This window comes from Podarcis bocagei (genome assembly GCF_964188305.1).
Source record: "Podarcis bocagei genome assembly, chromosome: 13".
NCBI lineage: Eukaryota > Metazoa > Chordata > Lepidosauria > Squamata > Lacertidae > Podarcis > Podarcis bocagei.
Window position 1 is genome coordinate 57,455,328 of NC_138138.1, and position 12,923 is coordinate 57,468,250.

General features: G+C 50.9%; 1 protein-coding gene across 1 annotated transcript in view; it reads right to left on the reverse strand.

Annotated features, from left to right (window-relative positions):
* Positions 1-12,923, reverse strand: part of LOC308571877 (uncharacterized protein) — a gene marked incomplete at its 5' end in the record, with an annotated part of 34,012 nt that overhangs the window by 6,868 nt on the left and 14,221 nt on the right. The window contains 3 exons of the mRNA XM_081167483.1: positions 34-152; positions 1,249-1,374; positions 1,991-3,059. Of these exons, the coding sequence (XP_081023609.1) occupies positions 34-152; positions 1,249-1,374; positions 1,991-3,059 (1,314 nt within the window). The remainder of the gene's footprint in view (positions 1-33; positions 153-1,248; positions 1,375-1,990; positions 3,060-12,923) is intronic.

Below are 12,923 nucleotides of genomic sequence, written 5' to 3' on the forward strand. Positions count from 1 at the left end.
GGCGTCCTCTATGCACTCCCAGCCACCCCTCACCTGTTGCTCAAAGACATTCACGAATCTCTTGAAGTCATGCGAGCCGTAAATCGCCATCTCTGGTCTAAAGTCCCGATTCTTCACTGTTACAGAGACATGGATTGTGGCCACAATAGTCACTGTGATCAGAAAGCACAGGAGTCATTAAACATGAAGGTACAGCCACAGTTTCAGATGTGAGGATGAGCACTTCAGGTGTCCATTGAGTCACAGTGATCATGGAAACAACATGAATCACCTATGGATCCACACCAAAGTGTGCAGAGAAAGTGCAACAACAGCAGCAAGAATACTTATCGCGAAGTATTGGAAGACACAAGATTTACCCACCCGGGAAGAATGGCAGATGAAGTTGATGGACTATATGGAACTGGCGGAAATGACCGGCAGAATCCGAGACCAGGGAGAAGAGTTGGCGGAAGAAGACTGGAAAAAGTTTAAAGACTATCTACAGAAATATTGTAAAATTAATGAATGTTAGAAGAATGTTGGAATGAAGTTATATGGCTTTAGTAGAAAGGTTATAAGAAATTAAGTATAAATAGATGAATAGAACATTAAAGGGAAAAAATAAGGTTAGTTTGTGTTAAGATAATTATAGGATAGAAAACAGGGGAAGATGGAAAGGAATTGCTGAAATAATTAATAGAAGTGGAATACAAAAAGGGAGGTGTGAGGAGGTCGTTGAAATATGTGAAAGAAAGATAAGATATTGAATTTTTTTCTTTTTTGATGTGTTTTTAAATTGTTTTTGTTTTGTCTTGTTAGTTTTAGTGTTATGTAGTGTTTTTGTATTGTAATGTACTGTTTTTTCTTTGTTTTTTTGTAGTGTTTAAATTGTTGTAAAAGTAATAAATATTATTTTTTTTAAAAAGTGTGCAGGGAAAGGGCACTGGTACAGGGTGTGAAATACATGGGAATGTGCGTGTATCAGCTCAGCGTAGTCTACTCTTGCTGACAGGAACTCTCCAGATCCTGAGGCAGGTGACATTCTGGTCCAGCTGCTGCTGCTATCAGAAGCTTTTTAAACTGAAGGTGTCAGGGTGATGCCCCAGAACTAACACACCACTTTGAATCAAGCAAGTTGGCCGCAGGACCACAAACATTGACCACCTAGAAAATTACTACACATACCCGGACATTCCTGAACTTTTCTTTTCAAAGGAAGAGCCAGAGGGCGGGAGGATTGTACTAATAATTTGTACTAAGACTTACCCACTTGGATTTCATTCTTTGCCTCTTCGCAACGTCGCCCAGTATAGGGAGATGGGCAGTGACAATGACCCCGGACAAGCACTCCTCCATTAAGGCACTTAAGAGGGACAACTGTGGTGGAAGAAGCTGAGCAAGAGGAAGAGAACAGAACATTAACGATATTTAAGAACAAGCCAACAAAAGAGCCCTCATATATGATAATAATGACAATAATAATTTATATATTGTACAGCCTAATGCTATTATTTCTAAGTGTATAGTGAGGCTGAAAGAGCAATACATAAAATCAATTAGAATTAATCAGAACTTTAGCTGCTTGCTGAAATCAAGAAAGCCAAGGGCCTGGAGTTCAATAAAGAATGGTTCTCAGACAGGAAGAGTTACATGGTGGCTATACGTCGTGTGCCTTGACTCATGAGGGACCACGTAGAACAACTCCCACAAAGAGAGCACTGATCAAACAGGGATATAACACATTAATAGGTATTGAAGACATTCTGGACTCAAGTATATTTATTAAGGGCCATGTAAACTGATGCAAGAACTTTGTAATGCGCCAAGAAGCAGGATTGCAACAAGTGCAAACCATTAAGCCCTGCAGTCGTGTGCTAGGAGATAAAAATCATTTCCAAATGAAAATATAGACCCCTGACAGAGGAACTTTTCAGTTCCGAAGGAGTCAATGTGTGTGAACGGGTAATGGTGGAAGAGAAGGGGACCCCAATGGTGGATATTTTCATACCGGTAGAGGTAGATGCCTTTGATGTGCTTGTTTCAGGACGCTCTTCTGTGGAACTGGAGGAGGTGGTAGATGGACTCAGCTTATCAGTCACACTACTTGTTCTTAGGATCACTGTAGTACCCTCAATGGAAGGGGCAGGCAACGTTGACAGAGAAGATGTCCCTGCAGTGGATGGTGCCTCCGAGGTGGAAGAAGCGGAGGTCACTGCCAGCGTAATAGTAGTGTCTCCTGCTGTACTCTGAGTTGAGGGTCCATCTGCAGTGGTGGTGCTTGGGGATAAGATAGATGTAATTGTTTCAGAAGACTGTTCGGTGGAACTGGAAGAGGTAGTAGGTGAACTGGCCGTTTCAGTCACACTAGTTGCACGTAGGATTGCTGTAGTACCATCACTGGAAGAGGCCGGAAACGTTGACCCTGGAGTGGATGGTTCCGATGATGTGGAAGAAATGGAGGTCACTTCCTGAGGAGAAGTAGTGCCTCCTGCAGTACTCTGAGTTGAGGGTTCAGTTGGAGTGGTCACACTGGAAGAGGCAGGCAACGTTGACAGAGAAGATGTGCCTGTGGTGGATGGTTCCTCTGAGGAGGTAGAAAAAATGGAGGTCACTTCCTGCGGAGTAGTAGTATCTCCTGCTGTACTCAGAGTTGAGGGTTCAGTTGCAGTGGTCACACTGGGAGCGGCAGGCAATGTTGGCAGAGAAGATGTCCCTGTGGTGGATGGTTCCTCAGAGGTGGGAGAAGCGGAGGTCCCTGCCTGTGTAGTACCAGTGTCTTCTGCTGTACTCTGAATTGAGGGTTCCGTTGCAGTGGTCACACTGGAAGAGGTCCCCAACGTGGACAGAGAAGATGTCCCTGTGCTGGATGGTTGCTCAGAGGTGGGAGAAGCGGAGGTCCCTTCCTGTGTAGTACTAGTGTCTCCTGCTGTACTCTGAGGTGAGGGTTCAGTTGCAGTGGTCACACTGGAAGAGGTCCCCAAAGTTGACAGAGAAGATGTCCCTGTGCTGGATGGTTGCTCAGAGGTGGGAGAAGCGGAGGTCCCTTCCTGTGTAGTACTAGTGTCTCCTGCTGTACTCTGAGCTGAGGGTTCAGTTGCAGTGGTCACACTGGAAGAGGTCCCCAACGTGGACAGAGAAGATGTCCCTGTGCTGGATGGTTGCTCAGAGGTGGGAGAAGCGGAGGTCCCTGCCTGTGTAGTACCAGTGTCTCCTGCTGTACTCTGAGGTGAGGGTTCAGTTGCAGTGGTCACACTGGAAGAGGTCCCCAACGTTGGCAGAGAAGATGTCCCTGTGCTGGATGGTTGCTCAGAGGTGGGAGAAGTGGAGGTCCCTGCCTGTGTAGTACTAGTGTCTCCTGCTGTACTCTGAGCTGAGGGTTCAGTTGCAGTGGTCACACTGGAAGAGGTCCCCAACGTTGACAGAGAAGATGTACCTGTGCTGGATGGTTGCTCAGAGGTGGGAGAAGCGGAGGTCCCTTCCTGTGTAGTACTAGTGTCTCCTGCTGTACTCTGAGCTGAGGGTTCAGTTGCAGTGGTCACACTGGAAGAGGTCCCCAACGTGGACAGAGAAGATGTCCCTGTGCTGGATGGTTGCTCAGAGGTGGGAGAAGCAGAGGTCCCTTCCTGTGTAGTACTAGTGTCTTCTGCTGTACTCTGAATTGAGGGTTCAGTTGCAGTGGTCACACTGGAAGAGGTCCCCAACGTGGACAGAGAAGATGTCCCTGTGCTGGATGGTTGCTCAGAGGTGGGAGAAGCGGAGGTCCCTTCCTGTGTAGTACTAGTGTCTCCTGCTGTACTCTGAGCTGAGGGTTCAGTTGCAGTGGTCACACTGGAAGAGGTCCCCAACGTGGACAGAGAAGATGTCCCTGTGCTGGATGGTTGCTCAGAGGTGGGAGAAGCGGAGGTCCCTTCCTGTGTAGTACTAGTGTCTCCTGCTGTACTCTGAGGTGAGGGTTCAGTTGCAGTGGTCACACTGGAAGAGGTCCCCAACGTGGACAGAGAAGATGTCCCTGTGCTGGATGGTTGCTCAGAGGTGGGAGAAGCGGAGGTCCCTGCCTGTGTAGTACTAGTGTCTCCTGCTGTACTCTGAGGTGAGGGTTCAGTTGCAGTGGTCACACTGAAAGAGGTCCCCAACATGGACAGAGAAGATGTCCCTGTGCTGGATGGTTGCTCAGAGGTGGGAGAAGCGGAGGTCCCTTCCTGTGTAGTACTAGTGTCTCCTGCTGTACTCTGAGGTGAGGGTTCAGTTGCAGTGGTCACACTGGAAGAGGTCCCCAACGTGGACAGAGAAGATGTCCCTGTGCTGGATGGTTGCTCAGAGGTGGGAGAAGCGGAGGTCCCTTCCTGTGTAGTACTAGTGTTTCCTGCTGTACTCTGAGCTGAGGGTTCAGTTGCAGTGGTCACACTGGAAGAGGTCCCCAACGTGGACAGAGAAGATGTCCCTGTGCTGGATGGTTGCTCAGAGGTGGGAGAAGCGGAGGTCCCTTCCTGTGTAGTACTAGTGTCTCCTGCTGTACTCTGAGGTGAGGGTTCAGTTGCAGTGGTCACACTGGAAGAGGTCCCCAACGTGGACAGAGAAGATGTCCCTGTGCTGGATGGTTGCTCAGAGGTGGGAGAAGCGGAGGTCCCTTCCTGTGTAGTACTAGTGTCTCCTGCTGTACTCTGAGCTGAGGGTTCAGTTGCAGTGGTCACACTGGAAGAGGTCCCCAACGTGGGCAGAGAAGATGTCCCTGTGCTGGATGGTTGCTCAGAGGTGGGAGAAGCGGAGGTCCCTGCCTGTGTAGTACCAGTGTCTCCTGCTGTACTCTGAGCTGAGGGTTCAGTTGCAGTGGTCACACTGGAAGAGGTCCCCAACGTGGACAGAGAAGATGTCCCTGTGCTGGATGGTTGCTCAGAGGTGGGAGAAGCGGAGGTCGCTGCCTGTGTAGTACCAGTGTCTCCTGCTGTACTCTGAGCTGAGGGTTCAGTTGCAGTGGTCACACTGGAAGAGGTCCCCAACGTGGACAGAGAAGATGTCCCTGTGCTGGATGGTTGCTCAGAGGTGGGAGAAACGGAGGTCGCTGCCTGTGTAGTACCAGTGTCTTCTGCTGTACTCTGAGCTGAGGGTTCAGTTGCAGTGGTCACACTGGAAGAGGTCCCCAACGTGGACAGAGAAGATGTCCCTGTGCTGGATGGTTGCTCAGAGGTGGGAGAAGCAGAGGTCCCTTCCTGTGTAGTACTAGTGTCTCCTGCTGTACTCTGAGGTGAGGGTTCAGTTGCAGTGGTCACACTGGAAGAGGTCCCCAACGTGGACAGAGAAGATGTCCCTGTGCTGGATGGTTGCTCAGAGGTGGGAGAAGCGGAGGTCCCTTCCTGTGTAGTACTAGTGTCTCCTGCTGTACTCTGAGCTGAGGGTTCAGTTGCAGTGGTCACACTGGAAGAGGTCCCCAATGTGGACAGAGAAGATGTCCCTGTGCTGGATGGTTGCTCAGAGGTGGGAGAAGCGGAGGTCCCTGCCTGTGTAGTACTAGTGTCTCCTGCTGTACTCTGAGCTGAGGGTTCAGTTGCAGTGGTCACACTGGAAGAGGTCCCCAACGTGGACAGAGAAGATGTCCCTTTGGTGGATGGTTGCTCAGAGGTGGGAGAAGCGGAGGTCCCTGCCTGTGTAGTACTAGTGTCTCCTGCTGTACTCTGAGGTGAGGGTTCAGTTGCAGTGGTCACACTGGAAGAGGTCCCCAACGTGGACAGAGAAGATGTCCCTGTGCTGGATGGTTGCTCAGAGGTGGGAGAAGCAGAGGTCCCTTCCTGTGTAGTACTAGTGTCTCCTGCTGTACTCTGAGCTGAGGGTTCAGTTGCAGTGGTCACACTGGAAGAGGTCCCCAACGTGGGCAGAGAAGATGTCCCTGTGCTGGATGGTTGCTCAGAGGTGGGAGAAGCTGAGGTCCCTGCCTGTGTAGTACCAGTGTCTCCTGCTGTACTCTGAGCTGAGGGTTCAGTTGCAGTGGTCACACTGGAAGAGGTCCCCAACGTGGACAGAGAAGATGTCCCTGTGCTGGATGGTTGCTCAGAGGTGGGAGAAGCGGAGGTCCCTGCCTGTGTAGTACCAGTGTCTTCTGCTGTACTCTGAGGTAAGGGTTCAGTTGCACTGGTCACACTGGAAGAGGTCCCCAACGTGGACAGAGAAGATGTACCTGTGCTGGATGGTTGCTCAGAGGTGGGAGAAGCGGAGGTCCCTGCCTGTGTAGTACCAGTGTCTTCTGCTGTACTCTGAATTGAGGGTTCAGTTGCAGTGGTCACACTGGAAGAGGTCCCCAACGTGGACAGAGAAGATGTCCCTGTGCTGGATAGTTGCTCAGAGGTGGGAGAAGCGGAGGTCCCTTCCTGTGTAGTACTAGTGTCTCCTGCTGTACTCTGTGGTGAGGGTTCAGTTGCAGTGGTCACACTGGAAGAGGTCCCAAACGTGGACAGAGAAGATGTCCCTGTGCTGGATGGTTGCTCAGAGGTGGGAGAAGCAGAGGTCCCTGCCTGTGTAGTACTAGTGTCTCCTGCTGTACTCTGAGCTGAGGATTCAGTTGCAGTGGTCACACTGGAAGAGGTCCCCAACGTGGACAGAGAAGATGTCCCTGTGCTGGATGGTTGCTCAGAGGTGGGAGAAGCGGAGGTCCCTTCCTGTGTAGTACTAGTGTCTCCTGCTGTACTCTGAGGTGAGGGTTCAGTTGCAGTGGTCACACTGGAAGAGGTCCCCAACGTGGACAGAGAAGATGTCCCTGTGCTGGATGGTTGCTCAGAGGTGGGAGAAGCGGAGGTCCCTGCCTGTGTAGTACTAGTGTCTCCTGCTGTACTCTGAGGTGAGGGTTCAGTTGCAGTAGTCACACTGGAAGAGGTCTCCAACGTGGACAGAGAAGATGTCCCTGTGCTGGATGGTTGCTCAGAGGTGGGAGAAGCGGAGGTCCCTGCCTGTGTAGTACTAGTGTCTCCTGCTGTACTCTGAGCTGAGGGTTCAGTTGCAGTGGTCACACTGGAAGAGGTCCCCAACGTTGACAGAGAAGATGTCCCTGTGCTGGATGGTTGCTCAGAGGTGGGAGAAGCGGAGGTCCCTTCCTGTGTAGTACTAGTGTCTCCTGCTGTACTCTGAGCTGAGGGTTCAGTTGCAGTGGTCACACTGGAAGAGGTCCCCAACGTGGGCAGAGAAGATGTCCCTGTGCTGGATGGTTGCTCAGAGGTGGGAGAAGCGGAGGTCCCTGCCTGTGTAGTACTAGTCTCTCCTGCTGAGGGTTCAGTTGCAGTGGTCACAGTGGAAGAGGTCCCCAACGTTGGCAGAGAAGATGTCCCTGTGCTGGATGGTTGCTCAGAGGTGGGAGAAGCGGAGGTCGCTGCCTGTGTAGTACTAGTGTCTCCTGCTGTACTCTGAGGTGAGGGTTCAGTTGCCGTGGTCACACTGGAAGAGGTCCCCAACGTGGACAGAGAAGATGTCCCTGTGCTGGATGGTTGCTCAGAGTTGGGAGAAGCAGAGGTCCCTGTCTGTTTTGTACTAGTGTCTTCTACTGTACTCTGAGCTGAGGGTTCAGTTGCAGTGGTCACACTGGAAGAGGTCCCCAACGTTGACAGAGAAGATGTCCCTGTGCTGGATGGTTGCTCAGAGGTGGGAGAAGCTGAGGTCCCTGCCTGTGTAGTACTAGTGTCTCCTGCTGTACTCTGAGCTGAGGGTTCAGTTGCAGTGGTCACACTGGAAGAGGTCCCCAACGTTGACAGAGAAGATGTCCCTGTGCTGGATGGTTGCTCAGAGGTGGGAGAAGCGGAGGTCCCTGCCTGTGTAGTACTAGTGTCTCCTGCTGTACTCTGAGCTGAGGGTTCAGTTGCAGTGGTCACACTGGAAGAGGTCCCCAACGTGGGCAGAGAAGATGTCCCTGTGCTGGATGGTTGCTCAGAGGTGGGAGAAGCGGAGGTCCCTGCCTGTGTAGTACTAGTGTCTCCTGCTGTACTCTGAGCTGAGGGTTCAGTTGCAGTGGTCACACTGGAAGAGGTCCCCAACGTGGGCAGAGAAGATGTCCCTGTGCTGGATGGTTGCTCAGAGGTGGGAGAAGCGGAGGTCCCTGCCTGTGTAGTACTAGTGTCTCCTGCTGTACTCTGAGCTGAGGGTTCAGTTGCAGTGGTCACACTGGAAGAGGTCCCCAACGTGGGCAGAGAAGATGTCCCTGTGCTGGATGGTTGCTCAGAGGTGGGAGAAGCGGAGGTCCCTGCCTGTGTAGTACTAGTGTCTCCTGCTGTACTCTGAGGTGAGGGTTCAGTTGCAGTGGTCACACTGGAAGAGGTCCACAACGTTGGCAGAGAAGATGTCCCTGTGCTGGATGGTTGCTCAGAGGTGGGAGAAGCGGAGGTCCCTGCCTGTGTAGTACTAGTCTCTCCTGCTGAGGGTTCAGTTGCAGTGGTCACAGTGGAAGAGGTCCCCAACGTTGGCAGAGAAGAGGTCCCTTTGGTGGATGGTTGCTCAGAGGTGGGAGAAGCGGAGGTCCCTGCCTGTGTAGTACCAGTGTCTTCTGCTGTACTCTGAGGTGAGGGTTCAGTTGCAGTGGTCACACTCGAAGAGGTCCCCAACGTTGGCAGAGAAGAGGTCCCTTTGGTGGATGGTTGCTCAGAGGTGGGAGAAGCAGAGGTCCCTGTCTGTTTTGTACTAGTGTCTTCTGCTGTACTCTGAATTGAGGGTTCAGTTGCAGTGGTCACACTGGAACATGTCCCCAACGTGGACAGAGAAGATGTCCCTGTGCTGGATGGTTGCTCAGATGTGGGAGAAGCTGAGGTCCCTGCCTGTGTAGTACTAGTGTCTCCTGCTGTACTCTGAGCTGAGGGTTCAGTTGCAGTGGTCACAGTGGAAGAGGTCCCCAACGTTGATAGAGAAGATGTCCCTGTGCTGGATGGTTGCTCAGAGGTGGGAGAAGCGGAGGTCCCTGCCTGTGTAGTACTAGTGTCTCCTGCTGTACTCTGAGCTGAGGGTTCAGTTGCAGTGGTCACACTGGAAGAGGTCCCCAACGTGGGCAGAGAAGATGTCCCTGTGCTGGATGGTTGCTCAGAGGTGGGAGAAGCGGAGGTCCCTGCCTGTGTAGTACTAGTCTCTCCTGCTGTACTCTGAGCTGAGGGTTCAGTTGCAGTGGTCACAGTGGAAGAGGTCCCCAACGTGGGCAGAGAAGATGTCCCTGTGCTGGATGGTTGCTCAGAGGTGGGAGAAGCGGAGGTCCCTGCCTGTGTAGTACCAGTGTCTCCTGCTGTACTCTGAATTGAGGGTTCAGTTGCAGTGGTCACACTGGAAGAGGTCCCCAACGTTGACAGAGAAGATGTCCCTGTGCTGGATGGTTGCTCAGAGGTGGGAGAAGCAGAGGTACCTGCCTGTGTAGTACTAGTGTCTCCTGCTGTACTCTGAGCTGAGGGTTCAGTTGCAGTGGTCACAGTGGAAGAGGTCCCCAACGTGGGCAGAGAAGATGTCCCTGTGCTGGATGGTTGCTCAGAGGTGGGAGAAGCGGAGGTCCCTGCCTGTGTAGTACCAGTGTCTCCTGCTGTACTCTGAATTGAGGGTTCAGTTGCAGTGGTCACACTGGAAGAGGTCCCCAACGTGGGCAGAGAAGATGTCCCTGTGCTGGATGGTTGCTCAGAGGTGGGAGAAGCGGAGGTCCCTGCCTGTGTAGTACTAGTCTCTCCTGCTGTACTCTGAGCTGAGGGTTCAGTTGCAGTGGTCACAGTGGAAGAGGTCCCCAACGTGGGCAGAGAAGATGTCCCTGTGCTGGATGGTTGCTCAGAGGTGGGAGAAGCGGAGGTCCCTGCCTGTGTAGTACCAGTGTCTCCTGCTGTACTCTGAATTGAGGGTTCAGTTGCAGTGGTCACACTGGAAGAGGTCCCCAACGTGGGCAGAGAAGATGTCCCTGTGCTGGATGGTTGCTCAGAGGTGGGAGAAGCGGAGGTCCCTGCCTGTGTAGTACTAGTCTCTCCTGCTGTACTCTGAGCTGAGGGTTCAGTTGCAGTGGTCACAGTGGAAGAGGTCCCCAACGTGGGCAGAGAAGATGTCCCTGTGCTGGATGGTTGCTCAGAGGTGGGAGAAGCGGAGGTCCCTGCCTGTGTAGTACCAGTGTCTCCTGCTGTACTCTGAATTGAGGGTTCAGTTGCAGTGGTCACACTGGAAGAGGTCCCCAACGTGGGCAGAGAAGATGTCCCTGTGCTGGATGGTTGCTCAGAGGTGGGAGAAGCGGAGGTCCCTGCCTGTGTAGTACTAGTGTCTCCTGCTGTACTCTGAGCTGAGGGTTCAGTTGCAGTGGTCACACTGGAAGAGGTCCCCAACGTGGGCAGAGAAGATGTCCCTGTGCTGGATGGTTGCTCAGAGGTGGGAGAAGCGGAGGTCCCTGCCTGTGTAGTACTAGTGTCTCCTGCTGTACTCTGAATTGAGGGTTCAGTTGCAGTGGTCACACTGGAAGAGGTCCCCAACGTGGGCAGAGAAGATGTCCCTGTGCTGGATGGTTGCTCAGAGGTGGGAGAAGCGGAGGTCCCTGCCTGTGTAGTACTAGTGTCTCCTGCTGTACTCTGAGGTGAGGGTTCAGTTGCAGTGGTCACACTGGAAGAGGTCTCCAACGTGGACAGAGAAGATGTCCCTGTGCTGGATGGTTGCTCAGAGGTGGGAGAAGCGGAGGTCCCTGCCTGTGTAGTACTAGTGTCTCCTGCTGTACTCTGAGCTGAGGGTTCAGTTGCAGTGGTCACACTGGAAGAGGCAGGCAACATTGACGGAGAAGGTGTTCCTGTGCTGGATGGTTCCTCCCAGGTGGAAGGAGCGGAGGTCACTACCTGCGTAGTACTAGTGTCTCCTACTGTCGTCTGAGTTGCAGTGGAAGAACTAGTCATAGTAGTTGGGCTTGCTTCTGTTGTTTTGACTGCAATTTCAAAACATTCAAATCGGTTACAGAAAGAACAAGCAATGAATCTATAAACAATATATTTTTTCATAAACACAATATCATCATAAGTATTTATTTTTCATAGCATGCAGTTTTGTGCTCCTTTCTTGTAGTTAGAGATTTAGAATGAGCAAGCATTTTATAAGTGCTTTAAAGATAATATATATATAAAACACCCGTGAGCCATTTTTACTTTGCCAGCTTTCCCTTTGCTGGGCATCTTTAACCTTTCTAGATCCAGGTGATTCTGAGCAGGGCGGCTCCTCTTTGGGTCACATACCTCTTCAGATTCAGTTCTGAAGCTTCAGCTGCTGCTGCATCAACAACGCAAACTTTAAGGGGAAGCATTTTTATCATTCAACACATCACTTTTAGCATTTAAACAGCCTGCCTATTTTTCTTTGTCTTGTGCTTAATGTTCTGGCATTAAAACAGTTGAGAGCACCTCAAGGAGGTACTATCATGAAATGAACCTGAAGCTACAGAGCCTAGGACTTGCTAATCAAAAGGTCGGCAGTTCAAATCCCCGCCATGGGGTGAGCTCCCGTTGCTTGGTCCCTGCTCCTGCCAACCTAGCAGTTCGAAAGCACATCAAAGTGCAAGTAGATAAATAGGTACCACTCCAGTGGGAAGGTAAATGGTGTTTCCATTCGCTGCTCTGGTTCACCAGAAGCGGCTTAGTCATGCTGGCCACGTGACCCGGAAGCTGTACGCCGGCTCCCTCGGCCAGTAAAGCGAGATGAGCGCCGCAACCCCAGAGTCGGCCACGACTGGACCTAACGGTCAGGGGTCCCTTTACCCTTTACCTTTACACCAGTGGTTGGGAAGGTGAGTCTCTCTTCTATTATTATTTTCTCCTGTATCCATATACCACTGTTTCTCCAAGGAGCTCAAGGTGGGATGCTTGGTTCTCTCCCCCTTTCCACCTCACAACAACCCTGCGAGGTCGGTTTGTCTGAGAGGCAGTGAATGGTCACCCCGTGAAGTTCATCGCTGAGCGTGGAATGGAACTCTTGTGTCCCAGCTCCTTGCCCAAAACTCTGACCACTACACTGGCATGGATGAGAATTGAAAGTCATAATAATATTATCATATAATAATTTATTATTTCTACCCCGCCCATCTGGCTGGGCAGCTTCCAACAAAAGATTAAAAATACATGAAAACATCAGACAGTAAAAACTTCCCTGAACAGGGCTGCTTTCAGATGTCTTCTAAATGCATTGTATACCTGGCCTTCTTTAAGGCCTTCTTTGTTTGGAGTCTCTCTCTGAAAAGGGTCACAATGTATAGATGGATATCCTTTCAGATGCATCAGAACAATCTGAAACAAACCAGAAACTTCTTTCTGGTTTCATTGACAAGTGTGCATATTATGTATTTACTCTGCATTAGTAAAAATCCAGCACATTAAATAGGGCAAGGATATCAGTACAGCCTGTGCCAGCACTGAAACAGTTACAGTGGTACCTCGGGTCAGGTACTTAATTCGTTCCGGAGGTCTGTTCTTAACCTGAAACTGTTCTTGACCTGAAGCACCACTTTAGCTAATGGGGCCTCCCGCTGCCGTGCAATTTCTGTTCTCATCCTGAAGCAAAGTTCTTAACCAGAGGTACTATTTCTGGATTAGCGGAGTCTGTAACCTGAAGCGTCTGTAACCTGAAGCGTCTGTAACCTGAAGCGTCTGTACCCCAAGGTACCACTGTATATTAATTTCTCCTATAATGCTCTTCAACATGCGTGCGTTCTTGGATTTTACAGGTTAACTTTTTTTTCTTTTTTTCTTTTTTTTTTTTTTTGGTAATTAGGATTGTGGCATATGTTGAGTAATTTCCCCCCAGAAGTAAGAATTCCCGGTGTCTTTAGTGGAAACATGCTTTTTTTCACCCCTGTCTCTCTGAAGATGTTTAAAAGGGGATGGAGTCCCCTTTTACGCAGAATCCAAGAACACCCCAGAAATAGTAGAACATAAATATTTTACGCACACAAGTCTCTGGCTATACATGTTGTCAGGGGTTCAGGAGCAGAGGCG